The sequence below is a fragment of the Lithobates pipiens genome, unplaced genomic scaffold, assembly GCF_037356315.1.
Source record: "Lithobates pipiens isolate NorthernLeopardFrog02 unplaced genomic scaffold, aLitPip1_a1.2 Scaffold_19, whole genome shotgun sequence".
In the NCBI taxonomy this organism is placed as follows: Eukaryota; Metazoa; Chordata; class Amphibia; order Anura; family Ranidae; genus Lithobates; species Lithobates pipiens.
The window spans coordinates 40,610,139-40,629,757 of NW_027507764.1; the positions used below are offsets into that span (position 1 = coordinate 40,610,139).

General features: G+C 49.0%; 1 protein-coding gene across 1 annotated transcript in view; it reads right to left on the bottom strand.

Moving 5' to 3' along the window:
- LOC143995914 (mitochondrial import inner membrane translocase subunit TIM14-like) overlaps window positions 1-13,508 on the bottom strand; it is a 33,187-nt gene extending 19,679 nt beyond the window's left edge. Inside the window, exon 1 of the mRNA XM_077490672.1 lies at window positions 13,460-13,508. Coding sequence (XP_077346798.1) covers window positions 13,460-13,502 — 43 coding nt within the window. The 5' untranslated portion in view covers window positions 13,503-13,508. The remainder of the gene's footprint in view (window positions 1-13,459) is intronic.
- Between the last annotated feature and the right edge of the window lie 6,111 nt (window positions 13,509-19,619).

The following is a 19,619-nucleotide window of genomic DNA, read 5'->3' on the forward strand; positions in this document are numbered from 1 at the left end:
CATAATACATGTATGAGGTGAATTTGGGATCGATAACTACAAGCATTTTTATTTTATTTGGGAAATTGTTCTAACAATTCAGGACTATGGAGCTAATGAAGGCAATGGAGGAGAGGGAAGGTCAGGGACCAGGGTAGGCAAAGAAGAGGGTGCAGGAGATGATCACCAGCAGCGTGACATACCGGAATGACACATGCACCGTGATAGAGGCATCTGACAGCAGCACCGTAATACAGAGCACTGACAGCAGCACCGTGACATACAGCGCTGACAGCAGCACCGTGACATACAGCGCTGACAGCAGCACCGTGACATACAGCGCTGACAGCAGCACCGTGACATACAGCGCTGACAGCAGCACCGTGACATACAGCGCTGACAGCAGCACCGTGACATACAGCGCTGACAGCAGCACCGTGACATACAGCGCTGACAGCAGCACCGTGACATACAGCGCTGACAGCAGCACCGTGACATACAGCACTGACAGCAGCACCGTAAGCAGCCCCAGGAGGAAGTCAGCACAGCACAGGGATGGTGTGATCCCCTCATAATAAGAACCCCCAGGAGGAAGTCAGCACAGCACAGGGATAGTGTGATCCCTTCATAATAAGAACCCCCAGGAGGAAGTCAGCACAGCACAGGGATATCATAAGCAGCCCCAGTAGAAATATGACACCGCTCAACCTCTTCAAAGAGGAGGGTAGGGGCATATAGTACGGTGTGCTTTTTTGGGTCAAGGAAGTGAGCCAAATGAATTAAGAAGGTCTGTGTGCTTGATTAAAAAAATAGTTTATAGACATATACATGGTCTACTGGTCACATGTGTTGAATTCCTCCGAGATCCATGCCTCATTCATTTTTAGAAATGTGAGGTAGTTAACACTGTGGTGAGCTAGGCGAGTACGCTTATCGGTCACAATCCCCCCTGCTGCGCTGAACGTCCTTTCGGACAGGACACTGGATGAGGGGCAAGCCAACAGTTCGATTGCAAATTGGGCAAGCTCTGGCCAGAGGTCAAGCCTGCCCACCCAGTAGTCTAGGGGTTCATCACTCCTCAGAGCGTCCACATCGGCCGTTAACCCAATGTAGTCGGACACCTGACGGTCTAGGCGTTCCCTGATGCTGGATCCGGATGACACCTGTCGATGGGTCGGCTGAAAGAATGACCTCATATCCGAAGTCACCAACACATCTTCAAACCGGCCTCTTCTTGCAGGCGCTGTTGGATTGGTACCCGCAAATCCTTCTCTGGGAGTGGGAATTGCTCCTCTGCCAGCGCACGCAAAAGCAGAATGCAGCATTTCTCGAAGCAAGGCCTGGAAGTGCTGCATTCTGACAGCCCTCTGCGACGGCGGTAACATTTCCGCCATTTTGTGTTTGTACCGGGGGTCTAAGTACGTTGCCACCCAGTACTGGTCCTTGACCCTCATGCTTTTTATACGGGGGTCCCTATTAAAACACTGGAGCATGAAGGCCCCCATTTGCACTAAAGTGGAAGCGGTGTGGTGGCCTGGCTCCTGCTCATCATCCAGGATAATGTCGTCCTCTTCATTCTCCTCTCCCCATCCTCGCACAACAGGGATCCCAGAAAGGTTTAAAGCATGCTCTTCTTGCTCCTGCTCATCCGCCCCGGCACCATCCTCCTCTGACTCCTCATCAGACTCCTGTTGTTGACTTGTCTCAGATAGAGTAGCCCCCCCTGGGAATTCATCCAGCATTGCGACTTCCTCATCTTCCCGCTCCTGCTCCTCCACAGCCTGATCAATGACACGACGCAATGCACGCTCCAGAAAGAAGGCATAAGGTACCATGTCACTGATGGCGCCATGGCTGCGACTGACCAGTTTGGTGATCTCCTCAAATGGCCGCAGAAGTCTGCATGTGTCGCGCATGAGCAGCCACTGGCGCGGTGAAAAAAAACCCAGCTCCCCAGAACCGTTTCTTTCGCAGAGTTCATACAGGTAGACGTTAACTGCACGTTTCTGCTGGAGCAGCCTATCAAGCATATAGAAGGTTGAGTTCCATCGCGTCGGGCAATCGCAAATAAGACGTCTGACCGGCAGATGGTGTCGCCGCTGAATGTCAGCAAGGCGAGCCATGGCCGTGTAAGATCTTCTGAAATGGGCCGAGATTTTCCTTGCCTGCCGCAAGATGTCCTGGACCCCAGGGTATTTGACAAGGAATCGCTGCACGACCAAGTTTAAGACGTGTGCCATGCACGGCACGTGCGTGATTTTGCCCTGTTTCAATGCGCTAAGCAGATTGGCACCGTTGTCACACACCACTTTACCAACTGTCAAATTGAGCGGTGTTAGCCACTCATCTGCCTGTGAACGCAAAGCTGAAAGGAGTGCCGGGCCAGTGTGGCTCTTTGCTTCCAGGCACAACAGACGCAGCACGGCATGGCAACGTCTCACCTGGCATGTGGAATAGGTTCTGGGGAGCTTGGGCGGTGCAGTGGAAGAGACGCTAGCAGCGGAAAAGGAGGAGGCAGCTGAGGAGGAGAGGGAGGAGGATGGAGTAGGAGGAGGAGAAGAAGAGTCAGGCCTGCATGCAATCCGTGGCGGTAAAACCAAATCTACACGGGTGCCACGGGTTACATGCTTGACGGCCGTCAGAAGGTTCACCCAGTGGGCAGTAAAACTGATATACCTTCCCTGCCCGTGTTTGCTAGACCACGTGTCTGTGGTCAGATGTATCTTGGCACCGACACTGTGTGCCAGAGATACATTCACTTGCCGCTGAACATGGCCATATAGCTCTGGGATGCCCTTCTCTGAGAAATACTTCCTTCCTGGGACCTTCCATTGTGGTGTTCCAATGGCCACAAATTTGCGAAAGGCCTCCGAGTCCACCAGTTTATATGGCAGTAGTTGGCGGGCTATGAGTTCTGACAAGCCAGCCGCCAACCGTTGGGCAAGAGGGTTATCCGGCATCATCATTTTTTTACGCTCAAACATTAGGCCCACGGAAGCCTGCCTTTTTGCAGAAAAATGTGAGCTTGGCGTGATGGAAGGTGGAGTGGAGGACAATTGTGAGGAGAGAGGAGAAGGAGAAGTAGAAGACGAGGCTGGACGGTGAGAGCCTGCAGTGTGGCTTTGTGTGTTCCGTTGCTCCCACTGGGCTCGGTGATGGCTGCTCATGTGCCTTCTTAAGGCGGTCGTCCCTAGGTGAGTATTGGGCTTACCGCGACTAACGCGTTGACTGCAAAGATTGCAGATGGCAACGCTATTGTCAGCAGCGGACACGTTAAAAAAAGCCCACACTGCGGAGCCATGTGCCGGTGTCCTGGGAGCGCCAGATGTGACCGTACATGGTCGATGACTCGCTCCTGATACATTTGCAGTCTGCTTTGTCCCTGCTGTGCAATGTAAGTCATTGCTGCTTCTCCTCCCTATCTGCTGGTCCATATCTCCCTCTGAACTCCCCTCCTCTTCCTCTCTTGTGGGCACCCACGTGACATCACTAGACACGTCATCATCAACGTCACCTTCCCCACCGCTATAAGTAGAGATCTCGGAGTAGGCAGCAACACCGGGGACCAACCTCCTCCTTGGGCTGATCTGGGTACTGGCGTCAGACTGCTGAGTAGCGCTTGTTGCTACCTCCTCTTCCTGATCCAATACCAAGAGTGGCTGCGCATCAGAAATGTCCTCTTGATATGGATCGGAAAATAATTCCAGTGACTCAAGCGGAAGGTATGTGGTGGTGGTGGTGGTGGTCGTGTTGTTGGTGGTAGTGTCTTTGGGGGTGCACATAGCAGAGAGTGAAGAAGAGGGTGCAGATCGAGAGGATGAGGAGGGTGCAGAAGAGTAAGGCTGAGCGAGCCACTCAACCAAGTCTGGTGCATCCTTTAAAGTAATTGAACGCACCTTCTGCAACTTCCCACTTTGGCTCAAGCCTGTTGCTCCTGCCCTACCCCTACCACCCCTGCGGAAGGGCCTGCCTCTTCCTCTGCATGTCATTTTTTAAATGACCCTGTGACAAAACTCTTAGTCCCTATACCGCTGAAGGACTGCTGCAGTATAGGTGAGCGGTCAGCAGTGGTGCACGTCAACCCTATCTATTGTGGACCTATAGCGGTCCTTACAGAACAGCAGACTGTACCGCACTCAAGCCTATGTACCGTAGCACCCTATACCAAGTTACCAGTCCTTATAAGAACTTTTGTGGACCAAGCAGGTTGTGTATTAGTGTTTAGCAGACTGTACGTCAGTCCCTATACCGCTGAAGGACTGCTGCAGTATAGGGCAGCGGTCAGCAGTGGTGCACGTCAACCCTATCTATTGTGGACCGATAGCGGTCCTTACAGAACAGCAGACTGTACCGCACTCAAGCCTATGTACCGTAGCACCCTATACCAAGTTACCAGTCCTTATAAGAACTTTTGTGGAACAAGCAGGTTGTGTGTTAGTGATTAGCAGACTGTACGTCAGTCCCTATACCGCTGAAGGACTGCTGCAGTATAGGTGAGCGGTCAGCAGTGGTGCACGTCAACCCTATCTATTGTGGACCGATAGCGGTCCTTACAGAACAGCAGACTGTACCGCACTCAAGCCTATGTACCGTAGCACCCTATACCAAGTTACCAGTCCTTATAAGAACTTTTGTGGAACAAGCAGGTTGTGTATTAGTGTTTAGCAGACTGTACGTCAGTCCCTATACCGCTGAAGGACTGCTGCAGTATAGGGCAGCGGTCAGCAGTGGTGCACGTCAACCCTATCTATTGTGGACCGATAGCGGTCCTTACAGAACAGCAGACTGTACCGCACTCAAGCCTATGTACCGTAGCACCCTATACCAAGTTACCAGTCCTTATAAGAACTTTTGTGGAACAAGCAGGTTGTGTATTAGTGTTTAGCAGACTGTACGTCAGTCCCTATACCGCTGAAGGACTGCTGCAGTATAGGGCAGCGGTCAGCAGTGGTGCACGTCAACCCTATCTATTGTGGACCGATAGCGGTCCTTACAGAACAGCAGACTGTACCGCACTCAAGCCTATGTACCGTAGCACCCTATACCAAGTTACCAGTCCTTATAAGAACTTTTGTGGAACAAGCAGGTTGTGTATTAGTGTTTAGCAGACTGTACGTCAGTCCCTATACCGCTGAAGGACTGCTGCAGTATAGGGCAGCGGTCAGCAGTGGTGCACGTCAACCCTATCTATTGTGGACCGATAGCGGTCCTTACAGAACAGCAGACTGTACCGCACTCAAGCCTATGTACCGTAGCACCCTATACCAAGTTACCAGTCCTTATAAGAACTTTTGTGGAACAAGCAGGTTGTGTATTAGTGTTTAGCAGACTGTACGTCAGTCCCTATACCGCTGAAGGACTGCTGCAGTATAGGGCAGCGGTCAGCAGTGGTGCACGTCAACCCTATCTATTGTGGACCGATAGCGGTCCTTACAGAACAGCAGACTGTACCGCACTCAAGCCTATGTACCGTAGCACCCTATACCAAGTTACCAGTCCTTATAAGAACTTTTGTGGAACAAGCAGGTTGTGTGTTAGTGATTAGCAGACTGTACGTCAGTCCCTATACCGCTGAAGGACTGCTGCAGTATAGGTGAGCGGTCAGCAGTGGTGCACGTCAACCCTATCTATTGTGGACCGATAGCGGTCCTTACAGAACAGCAGACTGTACCGCACTCAAGCCTATGTACCGTAGCACCCTATACCAAGTTACCAGTCCTTATAAGAACTTTTGTGGAACAAGCAGGTTGTGTATTAGTGTTTAGCAGACTGTACGTCAGTCCCTATACCGCTGAAGGACTGCTGCAGTATAGGGCAGCGGTCAGCAGTGGTGCACGTCAACCCTATCTATTGTGGACCGATAGCGGTCCTTACAGAACAGCAGACTGTACCGCACTCAAGCCTATGTACCGTAGCACCCTATACCAAGTTACCAGTCCTTATAAGAACTTTTGTGGAACAAGCAGGTTGTGTATTAGTGTTTAGCAGACTGTACGTCAGTCCCTATACCGCTGAAGGACTGCTGCAGTATAGGGCAGCGGTCAGCAGTGGTGCACGTCAACCCTATCTATTGTGGACCGATAGCGGTCCTTACAGAACAGCAGACTGTACCGCACTCAAGCCTATGTACCGTAGCACCCTATACCAAGTTACCAGTCCTTATAAGAACTTTTGTGGAACAAGCAGGTTGTGTGTTAGTGATTAGCAGACTGTACGTCAGTCCCTATACCGCTGAAGGACTGCTGCAGTATAGGTGAGCGGTCAGCAGTGGTGCACGTCAACCCTATCTATTGTGGACCGATAGCGGTCCTTACAGAACAGCAGACTGTACCGCACTCAAGCCTATGTACCGTAGCACCCTATACCAAGTTACCAGTCCTTATAAGAACTTTTGTGGACCAAGCAGGTTGTGTATTAGTGTTTAGCAGACTGTACGTCAGTCCCTATACCGCTGAAGGACTGCTGCAGTATAGGTGAGCGGTCAGCAGTGGTGCACGTCAACCCTATCTATTGTGGACCGATAGCGGTCCTTACAGAACAGCAGACTGTACCGCACTCAAGCCTATGTACCGTAGCACCCTATACCAAGTTACCAGTCCTTATAAGAACTTTTGTGGACCAAGCAGGTTGTGTATTAGTGTTTAGCAGACTGTACGTCAGTCCCTATACCGCTGAAGGACTGCTGCAGTATAGGGCAGCGGTCAGCAGTGGTGCACGTCAACCCTATCTATTGTGGACCGATAGCGGTCCTTACAGAACAGCAGACTGTACCGCACTCAAGCCTATGTACCGTAGCACCCTATACCAAGTTACCAGTCCTTATAAGAACTTTTGTGGAACAAGCAGGTTGTGTATTAGTGTTTAGCAGACTGTACGTCAGTCCCTATACCGCTGAAGGACTGCTGCAGTATAGGGCAGCGGTCAGCAGTGGTGCACGTCAACCCTATCTATTGTGGACCGATAGCGGTCCTTACAGAACAGCAGACTGTACCGCACTCAAGCCTATGTACCGTAGCACCCTATACCAAGTTACCAGTCCTTATAAGAACTTTTGTGGAACAAGCAGGTTGTGTGTTAGTGATTAGCAGACTGTACGTCAGTCCCTATACCGCTGAAGGACTGCTGCAGTATAGGTGAGCGGTCAGCAGTGGTGCACGTCAACCCTATCTATTGTGGACCGATAGCGGTCCTTACAGAACAGCAGACTGTACCGCACTCAAGCCTATGTACCGTAGCACCCTATACCAAGTTACCAGTCCTTATAAGAACTTTTGTGGAACAAGCAGGTTGTGTATTAGTGTTTAGCAGACTGTACGTCAGTCCCTATACCGCTGAAGGACTGCTGCAGTATAGGGCAGCGGTCAGCAGTGGTGCACGTCAACCCTATCTATTGTGGACCGATAGCGGTCCTTACAGAACAGCAGACTGTACCGCACTCAAGCCTATGTACCGTAGCACCCTATACCAAGTTACCAGTCCTTATAAGAACTTTTGTGGAACAAGCAGGTTGTGTATTAGTGTTTAGCAGACTGTACGTCAGTCCCTATACCGCTGAAGGACTGCTGCAGTATAGGGCAGCGGTCAGCAGTGGTGCACGTCAACCCTATCTATTGTGGACCGATAGCGGTCCTTACAGAACAGCAGACTGTACCGCACTCAAGCCTATGTACCGTAGCACCCTATACCAAGTTACCAGTCCTTATAAGAACTTTTGTGGAACAAGCAGGTTGTGTGTTAGTGATTAGCAGACTGTACGTCAGTCCCTATACCGCTGAAGGACTGCTGCAGTATAGGTGAGCGGTCAGCAGTGGTGCACGTCAACCCTATCTATTGTGGACCGATAGCGGTCCTTACAGAACAGCAGACTGTACCGCACTCAAGCCTATGTACCGTAGCACCCTATACCAAGTTACCAGTCCTTATAAGAACTTTTGTGGACCAAGCAGGTTGTGTATTAGTGTTTAGCAGACTGTACGTCAGTCCCTATACCGCTGAAGGACTGCTGCAGTATAGGGCAGCGGTCAGCAGTGGTGCACGTCAACCCTATCTATTGTGGACCGATAGCGGTCCTTACAGAACAGCAGACTGTACCGCACTCAAGCCTATGTACCGTAGCACCCTATACCAAGTTACCAGTCCTTATAAGAACTTTTGTGGACCAAGCAGGTTGTGTATTAGTGTTTAGCAGACTGTACGTCAGTCCCTATACCGCTGAAGGACTGCTGCAGTATAGGGCAGCGGTCAGCAGTGGTGCACGTCAACCCTATCTATTGTGGACCGATAGCGGTCCTTACAGAACAGCAGACTGTACCGCACTCAAGCCTATGTACCGTAGCACCCTATACCAAGTTACCAGTCCTTATAAGAACTTTTGTGGAACAAGTGAGTTGTGAATGTTTAGCAGACTGCAGCAGAAGGGCAGCAGTCAAGTATAATATCCTTTCTATATTTGGAAGAAAGAATATTATACATGTACAAGCCTATTACTGTACCACTGATACCAGTCCTGAAAAGAACCTTTGTGGAACTAATAATAACAGCAAGTCTTTAAAATTACCCTCACTGCCTGACAACACTGCTTCCTTCCTGTCCCTATACAAATTGGCAAAAAAAGAGAACGATTAGTGGTTACTGGAACAGCTCTTTTGTGGACCTTGATAGTAACAGCTAATGATGATGATGATGATGATGATGATGAAAGACTAATCTGGCTGTCCCTGTAGCATACACCGTCCTTTCCCTTTCTCTAAACTAACAAAAGACACTCAGGCTGCTGCAAGAATCAGCAGCACAGCAAACCTATCAACACCTAACACCTATACCAGTCCTGAAAAGAACTTTTGTGTACCAAATAGCTAGTGGTTTATCTCTCCCTACTCCACACAGGAACCTGTCCCTATCGTAACAGAAGAAAGAATGTAAAATGGCCACCGGATCGGGTGTATTTATAGGTTAGGGGGAATGTACAAGTGTCCATGTGCTGTCATGTCTCAATTGGCTGTCCTGTATCACATGATAAACGTGTCACCAAAGGTTAAAGTTCTTGTATACATTAAACACGTAAGTCCGCCGCGGCGAACGACGGAAAAAGGCGTTCGAACGTGCGGACCGCGAATGTCGGAAATTCGCCGCGAAACGACCGCCGGGCGAACCGTTCGGCCATCACTACACAGCATATGCATACCACAAATTACACCCCAAAACACATTCTGCTATTACTCCCGAGTATGGTGATACCACATGTGTGAGACTTTTACACAGCGTGGCCACATACAGAGGCCCAACATGCAGGGAGCGCCATCAGGCGTTCTGGAGCACCCAGGACAATTCTGACATTTCTCTCCTACACGTAAAAATCATCATTTATTTGCTAGAAAATTACATAGAACTCCAAAACATTATATTTGTTTTTTTAGCAAACACCCTGGAGAATACAATGGTGGTCTTTGCAACTTTTTATCTCGCACGGTATTTGCGCAGTAATTTTTCGAATGCTTTTTTTTGGAAAAAAAACTGTTTTGTGCTTAAAAAAAAAAAAAACACAGTAAAGTTAGCCCAATTTTTGCATAATGTGAAAGATGAAGTTACGCTGAGTAAATAGATACCTAATATGTCACTCTTCAAAATTGCACACGCTCGTGGAATGGCGGCAAACGTCGCTACTTAAAAATCCCCATAGGCGACGATTTACATTTTTTTTACTGGTTATATGTTTTGAGTTACAGAGGAGGTCTAGGGCTAGAATTATTTCTCTCGCTCTAACGTTCGCAGCGATACCTCACATGTGTGGTTTGAACACCGTTTTCATATGTGGGCGGGACTTACGCATGCGTTCGCTTCTGCATGCGAGCACATGGGGACATGGGCGCTTTAAAAAAAACATTTTTTTTTTATTGTTCATTTTACTTTATTTATTTTAGTTTGACATTTTTTTCCCCAAAAATAATTTTTTTGATCACTTTTATTCCTATTACAAGGAATGTAAACATCCCTTGTAATAGGAATATGGCATGACAGGTCCTCTTTACAGTGAGATGTGGGGTCAATAAGACCCACATCTCACCTCTAAGCTGGGAAGCCTGAAAAAAAAAAAAAGATTCTGGCTTTGATCGTATTAGCGATTCGGTAGAAGCACCGGAGGGCGGAGGGCGGCGGGAGATGTCTATGGCTGGGTATTGCAGGGTATCACCGACTATGGCTGGGTATCTCAGAGCATGGTGTTGCAGAGTACTGCGTTGCAGAGCATTGCAGGGTATTGGCGGGTGTTGCAGAGCATTGCAGAGTGTTGCAGGGTATTGGCGGGTGTTGCAGAGCATTGCAGAGTGTTGCAGGGTATCGGCGGGGGTTGCAGAGCATTGCAGAGTGTTGCAGGGTATCGGCGGGGGTTGCAGAGCATTGCAGAGTGTTGCAGGGTATCGGCGGGGGTTGCAGAGCATTGCAGAGTGTTGCAGGGTATTGGCGGGTGTTGCAGAGTGTTGCAGGGTATTGCAGAGCGTTGCGGAGTGTTGCAGGGCATTGCGGAGTGTTGCAGAGTGTTGCAGGGCATTGCAGAGTGTTGCAGGGCATTGCGGAGTGTTGCAGGGCATTGCGGAGTGTTGCAGGGCATTGCGGAGTGTTGCAGGGCATTGCGGAGTGTTGCAGGGCATTGCAGAGTGTTGCAGGGCATTGCAGAGTGTTGCAGGGCATTGCAGAGTATTTGCAGGGAATTGCAGAGTATTTGCAGGGAATTGCAGAGTAATGCAGAGTATTTGCAGGGAATTGCAGAGTAATGCAGAGTATTTGCAGGGAATTGCAGAGTAATGCAGAGTATTTGCAGGGAATTGCAGAGTAATGCAGAGTATTTGCAGGGAATTGCAGAGTAATGCAGAGTATTTGCAGGGATTTGAGGGGTTAATTTTCGGTGAGCAGCGATGTGGGCACTGCAGATGCAGCCCACATCGCTGCTGACACCGATCTCTTCCCCCTCCGCTGTACCGATCGGTACAGAGAGGGGGAGGGAGTGACGCCGGCTTGTTTACAAGTGATCACTCCGTCATTTGACGGAGCGATCACGTGGTAAACGGCCGCGATGAGCGGCCGTTTACCGTGATTCGTGATGCGCCGGGTCCACTGGACCCAGCGGTCACGGATGCTCTCGTGTGCGCGCCCCAGGGGGCGCGCGAGAGCAGAATTCTAGGAGGCCGTTAATTAACGGCCTCTTAGAGTTAAACAACCGCCCTGATGCCGTTAATCGGCAATGGGCGGTTGTTAAGTGGTTAAATGGTTAAACTGAGAACTTCTACACACTGAGATGACTTCATTCATTCAAGTATAAACATTGTATCTTTCTGTTCTTTTCTTGGCAGCCTGCCCAGAGTGGAGGAAAGTGTTGCTATGACGACTCAGGCAACTCACACTGACTTCTTACAGAAGTCATTTCAAAGTCCCGCTGTCGTTCTAAATCGGCTTTTTATCAGCACAATCGGCCGATGCCGATTATTTAAAAAAACTGCAAATATCGGCCGATATATCGGCCGGCCGATATATCGGTCGACCTCTAATGTTAGTGTGTTGTGGTGCCATTTATTTCCAATGGCATCCCAAGGTGCCACCCGTCTTCCCTGTGTGCCACATTACCAAAAATGGTGCATGGCCGATCTTCGGCCTACTGTGGTGCTCTTGGTAGGCTGTTTAATGCAACCGATGGGGCTGGATAGGTGTGTATGGACCCTCGGGATGCGTCCGCACAGCTGTGATCTTCATTTGAATGGGCAGGATGCTGCGCAGAAAACAGGCGCCTGCAGCATTTTTAGCAGCAAATGTCAACCCGATGTCCAGCAACACAAGTGCATAGAGGAGGTTTTGGGGAGCCATTCAGAATATTATGCAATTGAAATGCAATTCAGCAACAGTCCCTACCACCCTTTTTAACCACTTCCTGCTTGGACGGGACATTCGTCGTTCCGGGTCGAGGTCATATGAGATCCCACCAGAATGGGCCTCAATCTGTCACAGCTGTGTTCACCAGACACCGCCGATGACTGATCAGGGTAACGGCCTCCTGACAGTATCATGTGATTCCTGTTACCAATCACAGCAGAGCACATGACATTTGTACACAGTGGATGGCTTTGATTCATGCCATTCATTGTGTACAGTTTATGTTGCTACCTGTGATCGGTCATAGTGATCACATGGTACAGACAGGGCCAATCACAGCCCATCTGCACCATGTGATTAGCTGTAGCCAATCATTGGTAATCACAACATAACACATGGAATGAATCAGTTTCATTCAGTAAAAATGATTGCTTATACCATATATATATCTCCACTGCTGAGGCCCAAGGGCCGCATGCCATATACCAAAGGGCCACAGGTTAAGCACCAGGGGGATAGACAGTCGCCACCAGACCCAACATCCTCATCGAAAGATCTACACGCTACTCTTGTTCTTGGGACAACTAATCACATCAGAGTCCTCAGCCCCCCCCCCCATCTTTCACATCCTTAAGTCCTTAATCCCCCCCCTTCCTTCACATAAGAGTCCCCAGTCATCACCCCCCCTCCTCCTTTCACGTCAGAGTCCTCACAGTTCCCCCCATCTTTCACAGAGTCCCCAGTCGTTGTTGTTGTCCCCCCCTCCTCCTTTCACATCAGAATCCTCCGTTCCCCTCCACCCCGCTCCCCTTCACATCACGGTCCTCAGCCCCCCCTTTCACATCAGAGTATTCAGTCACACCCCCCAAAAAACTGATTTCACATCACAGTCCAAAGCCCCCCTTTATTTCACATCAGACCCCCCCCACATCCCAGCTACCCCCCCACCTTTTACATTCCATTCCCCAATCACCCCCCCCTCCCCTTTCACATTACAGTCCCCAGTCACCCCTCCCCCTTTCACATTACAGTCCCCAGTCACCCCCCCCCCTCCTTTCACATTACAGTCCCTAGTTGCCCCCCCCCTTTTCACATTACAGTTCCCAGCCCCTCCCCCTCCTTTCAAATTACAGTGCCCAGTCTCGTCTCCCCTCCGTTTACATCACAGTCCTCGGTTCCCCCCTTACATACACACCCCCCACACTTTATAGAGTCCTCAGTACCTTTCACGGTACAGTCCTGCCTCCCAACCATCCTTACACCATGGCAGTGGGAAGGAGGTGGAGCGGGAATGCAGCTGGAATGCTGGAGATGCTCCGGTTCAGCATCATGCGTTTACTATGGTGCTGGTGGCCGGCCCATCAACCACATGGAAATGCAAGATGTTGTGCAAGGAAAAAACAAAACAAAAAAATGGACGCAGAACAGCACCCCAGTTGAGAAATGCTGGCCCAGTATGTACTGTACACTACAGGGGACATTTTACAGGAACGGCCAGACAGCGGACATTTTTAGAAGGAGTCAGAACACACAGCCTCTGTTTTGTTTTGGGGGGGGGATGGGGTGGAAAACAGAGGGAGGTCCAACAAAAACACACAGCGACCTTCAATCCAACACTTACCAGTAAATCCCGCAATGGCGAGAGTCAGTCCGGCCGCTATCATCGTACTCGCCTGGAAAGAAAAAGAAAACAAAAAAAGGAACAATCAGCAAACTGACACTGCAAGAAAATGTCCTGAAATTTATAATATATCTGAAGACAAAAACTTTTTTGATCAATCAGTTGAAGACCGGTGTCCTATCATATAGAGTCCCCACACAATCCGCAGTACACACACAATCCGAAAATAGCCGAAGATGAACGGCGCCTGCGCCGTGAGTCCAGGTTCTAGCCCCACCATCCAAGTGGACTTAGCCCCTGTACACACGGTCGGACATTCTGCCAACCAAATCCGTCGGATCTTGTCCGAAACTGTTGCATACACACGGTCGGACTAAGTTGTCGAAAAATCCGATCATTCAGAACGTGATGACGTAATTTCGTTACGACGGGACTACGTTCAGGCTAGTAGCCAATAGCTTTGATGTAGGAATTTGATCTGAGCATGCGTGGCACTTGGTCCGATCAAAATTCTCTACACATGATCGGAGTATGTCCGATCAAACTTCTCTACACATGATCGGAGTATGTCCGATCAAACCAGTTGGTCGGGAAATATTTCCAACATTTTGGAAAATTGGGTCCGACGGAGATTCGGACGGAATCAGTCCGATGCATACCACACACAGTCGGATTATCCGACGACACGGTCCGATAAGACGCATTCCGACGGATTCTCCGACTGTGTGTACAAGGCTATAGAGATGGAATATAAAATAGCCGAGAGCAGCGAGGCCGTGCCCGAAGCGTGGCGAGCCCACGAGGGGCCCTCTAATATCGACAGCCCTATGTCCGCTTGGATGGTGGGGCTACCACCTCGACTCACGGCGCAGTTCATCTTCGGAGATTTTCCAAAGCTTCTTCTGCTCCGTACTGCGCAAGCGTTGCACATGTGCAGTACGGGGTGGACAGTATCCGATGGCAGGACACTATATGCCAGAACACCGGGCCAATTCTAATACTTTTTGTTTACATGTACCAATTTGTATTTTTTTTTGCTAAAAATGTACTTAGAACTACGACAAATGGCAGAAATGTTACCGTCCATAGGCAAAGCTTTAACAACTTCAGCCCCTGAAAGATTTACCCCCCTTCATGAGCAGGCCATTTTTTGCGATACGGCACTGCGCTATTTTTACTGACAATTCAAATCAGTGTCCTTTTTTTCCCCCAGCGCTTTCTTCTTTTGGTGGTATTTGATCACCTCTGCGGTTTTTATTTTTTTCGCGCTATAAAAACCCCAAAAATAAAAAATATAATAAAAAAATAAAAAATAAATAAAAAGAGCAACAATTTTTAAAAATATATATATTTTTTTACTTTTTGCTATAAAAAAAACACCAATTTCTTCTTAAATTTCAGCCAATATGTATTATTTGGAGAGGTTGGTAGGAGGGCGCTAATTGGTCTAACAAACCAACAAATTGGTCTAAAAATTAAATAAGGTATTAAAAATTGTTTTTATTTTTTTTGGGCTACCAGCCTGCCTGGTTTTACAACTAAGTTGAATATCTGGTAAACTATAATTGACTTATAAAATGCATATAGATGTGAATCTTAATAGTACCCACATAAATTGTTAAAATGAATCTATATGTGAAAAATAATTGACTTATAAAAATATAAAAATTAACAGTATCCGCATGTATTCCAATAACCAATCAAAAGGTATGTGCAAAAATGTTGTGATAAAATAGACAAACTTTCATAGCAAACAGAAACTGCATTCGTTTAAACCCTACGACTGGATAAGTGAATGCACCAGCCCTCCTATAGAACCAGGGGAGGGCTGGGCTGGGGGGCAGGGATGCAATTGCCCCCTGGGCTGCTCTGATATGCTGTGGCAAAGGCTGCTGTGCCATCAGCTCAAGAGCACACATGCGCAGATCTTGAGCTGGCCGAGTCCAGTACTGTGATCCAGCAATGTCTTCATTTCAGGGCTGACAGTCTGTGTTACACAGCACAGCCCCGCCCAGCCACTCCCTCCTCCACACCATTGGCTGGCAGAGGCAGGACCTGCTTCTTTCCCCGCCCACACTCCGGGGCAGCCCGTGTGCTGTCTGTGATGAGGATGTGTGGGCGGGAAAGTTCAATCTGAGCAGTCGGCTGGAATCCAGTGAGGCTCCTGGGAGGCTGAGACCATCCTAGTAAGTGAACTCCTCCCTCCCCCCTCTGCAGCCAAAGAGTTTTTTTTTTTTCTAGCAGCCTGAGCAGTACCTTCTAGGTGGTATGATGAGGGCTCACACTGGAATGCTGCAGTTTGGCTGCAGTGCTGGTGTCCTGGCAGTCTTCCTGCATGTTGTCCCTGGTCCCATAGAGGTTGCACATTTTTACTGCATGTTCTGAAAGTGCACAAAACGTCCTGCATGCTGCATCTTTGGTGCAATTCCAGAAAATGCAGCAAAAATGTGCAACCTAAAAGAAGTCTGGGGGACTGTGAAAGCCGCCAGTACACTCGCACTGCAGCACACTAAAGGCTTGTATTCACTTGCAGCAGCCACTCCTCTAAAAAGTGATCCACGCTCAGGTCACTTTTCAGAGGCATTTGACAGGCAGTGAGGAGTTGATATTACATTTCATCCCTGCCTGTTTTAACCCTCTAAATGCCAATCCCTGCAGCTAATTATACGGTTCACTTTGAACTCCACCTCATTTCCATTACTCTCTGTAGGCATTAGATGTGCTCTCACCTTACTGTTTGCACATCTAATATCCAAGGGTACTTTCACACTGGGGCGGTGTGGGCAGTAGTGGTAAAGCATTGCTGGTTTTAGCAGCGCCAGCGGGGCACTTTTAAAACCCACTAGCAGCTCAAGAAAGAGTTAAAACCGCCTGTGTTGCTCATTTCAGTGGGCAGGGCACCTCTCCCAAACCGCCCCAATAATGCTGCTTGCCGGACTTTTCAGAATGTCCTACAAGCGCACCGCCCCAGTGTGAGGACACTCGGGAGCTTTCACACTGGGGTGGCATGAGAGGCAGTTTACAGGCGCTATTTTTAGCACTAACACGCCTGTAAATCGCCTTCAGTGTGAAAGGACCCTAAAAAGAGTTCTGGAAAAAAGGTGGAGTTCAAAGTGAATTTCTACACCTAAGTGGAGCCCCCCTTTCAGAAGATTTGAGGATATTATTAAACAGAGACTGGTGGACTTAGGCCACCATAGACAGATTGAAATTCTGCCTGTTCAGCAGAAATTTCCATCAATCTATGTGTAGACTGGCTGCACAGAATTCGATCTATCAACTGACAATACAACCAGCTTGTCTTTATTTCTTTTTTTTGTGATCACTGCTGGCTGCTAAGCTGCCGGCAGAGATCACTGTATTCTGATGGCTTGAAAACGTTCACCTCAGAGCACACACCCACACACGGCTCTTATGGATGCTTAGTAAATCAAGTGCCAGGCTTCACTAGCATTACACCTGTGTGACTGCGACCAAGTCTGGACACCAGCTAGCACAAGCTCCTGGAAACATGCGAAGGGTGGCCAGTAAGAGGAGAGCTGGGAAATGACATTACTTGCCTCATATTCCTGACACTCCTAAACCTGCTCCACTGCAGCACCAGGCCCACAATGCCCTTAATCTGGCTGGTGCCCCAGGGTGTGCACCTGCATGTGCATTTCTCACTACCCGCAATTGACACAGGAGGAGCTTGGTGAATATGGTGGTCATGCCAGGGAGAAAGCAGGACTTGCATGTTTAGCCTGCTGAACTCACTGTGACTCTCGGCTACTCTGCTGGCTTGGCTTGCCCAGTGGTGTGGTGCTCACTCACCAGAGAAGCTCCAGAATCCACAGGTAGCAATGAGTGTAGCGGCAGTGACAGCACAGTCTTTAGTCTTCATCTTCCTGCAGTCTTATTGGTCTTTGTACTGGGTGTGGGGAAGGGGCAAGCTCTTTTTTTCAGTCTCTCTGGGGCAATCATGCAGTCTCTCTCTGGGAGACTGCTCCAAAATGATTGCCCCCCACAGAGAGTGACTGCTTCACACTGCCTGCATAGAGAGAGTGACCGCTTCACACTGCCTGCATAGAGAGAGTGACCGCTTCACACTGCCTGCATAGAGAGAGTGACCGCTTCACACTGCCCACACAGAGAGTGACCGCTTCACACTGCCCACACAGAGAGTGACCGCTTCACACTGCCCACACAGAGAGTGACCGCTTCACACTGCCCACACAGAGAGTGACCGCTTCACACTGCCTGCACAGAGAGAGTAACTGCTTCACACTGCCCGCACAGAGAGTGACCGCTTCACACTGCCCACACAGAGAGTGACTGCTTCACACTGCCCACACAAAGAGTGACCGCTTCACACTGCCTGCACAGAAAGTGACCGCTTCACACTGCCTGCACAGAGAGTGACCGCTTCACACTGCCTACACAGAGAGTGACCGCTTCACGCTGCCTGCACAGAGAGTGACCGCTTCACACTGCCTGCACAGAGAGTGACCGCTTCACACTGCCTACACAGAGAGTGACCGCTTCACACTGCCTGCACAGAGAGTGACCGCTTCACACTGCCTGCACAGAGAGTGACCGCTTCACACTGCCTACACAGAGAGTGACCGCTTCACGCTGCCTACACAGAGAGTGACCGCTTCACACTGCCTGCACAGAGAGTGACCGCTTCACAATGCCCGCACAGAAAGTGACCGCTTCACACTGCCCGCACAGAGAGTGACTGCTTCACACTGCCTGCACAGAGAGCGACTGCTTCACACTGCCTGCACAGAAAGTGACCGCTTTACACTGCCCGCATAGAGAGTGACTGCTTCATACTGCCTGCACACAGAAAGTGACTGCTTCATACTGCCTACACAGAGAGTGACCGCTTCACACTGCCCACACAGAGAGTGACTGCTTCACACTGCCCACACAGAATGAGACCGCTTCATACTGCCTGCACAGAGAGTGACCGCTTCACACTGCCTGCACAGAGAGAGTGACCGCTTCACACTGCCTTCACAGAGAGAGTGACCGCTTCACACTGCCTGCATAGAGTGACCACTTCACACTGCCCGCACAGAGAGTGACCGCTTCACACTGCCTGCACAGAGAGTGACCGGCAGTGTCAAGCAGTCTCTCTCTCTCTGGGGCAATGTGGAGCAGTCTCCCTCCCTCTCTGTACGGGAAATGTGGTGTAGATGGATGGTCAGCTGATTCTGGGGTTCAATGGGCCACTTGACTGGACTTGCCCCCCAGGCCTAAGGCTGCCAGCCCTCCCCTGTATAGAACCACAAAATAAAAAAACGGTTATACCTGAGAACTGGCAAATCGCATATAATAAATACCAATAGAGTGCTTACACCGGGAATACCTATCTAGGTGTATCAATCAAAATCAGTGTACAAATCTTAAATTAAATAACATTTACGAGTGAACCAAACAACAAAAGTCCATATATATATATATATGTGATTCTTGTGACCGAACCATCAATGGGAAACCTTCACCACATTATGGATATCACCCGAAAAGTGCTAAAAAAATTAATAAAAAAAAACCTGAGTATCAGTTTACCAGATGAAGTTGACCTAATTAGTGAATAAATAAATAAATAAATAAATAAATATTTGCTGCTTATTTGAATGGTATCCCACAGTATTGCACTGACAAGCAGCATGCGTTCCACCTACGACGGGGAGACAACCACAGGGGCCGGATATGACGTAATCGCGTGACCAAAGAACCGCCTCGACGTACGTTTCGTGTGAACACGTCTTCAGGAAGAAATATGTATTATGCTAGATACTTATTTGTAAAAAAAATATAAAAATATCCCAATAAGTGTATACTGGTTGGTTTGCGCAAAAGTGGTCGCGCCTACAAACTATGGGATAGATTTGGGGACTTAAAGCAGAGAGTGACACTCAAAAGCGGAACTTCTGCTTTTCCGTCTCCTCCTGCTAACCCCCCCACCCCCCCCCCTGGCTGGACCTCCACTTTAAAGAAGAGCTGCAGTCTGCTCACATAATTTATAATAAAAAACATCTTTGCCATTCTGTAGCTTCCGTCCAACCACTTTGCATATTATTATATATATATACTGGGATTCTGTACTTGCCAAATATGCTGCAGAAATCTCCCTCCACTGAGTCTGGCTGCAGCCATTTTAACTGTG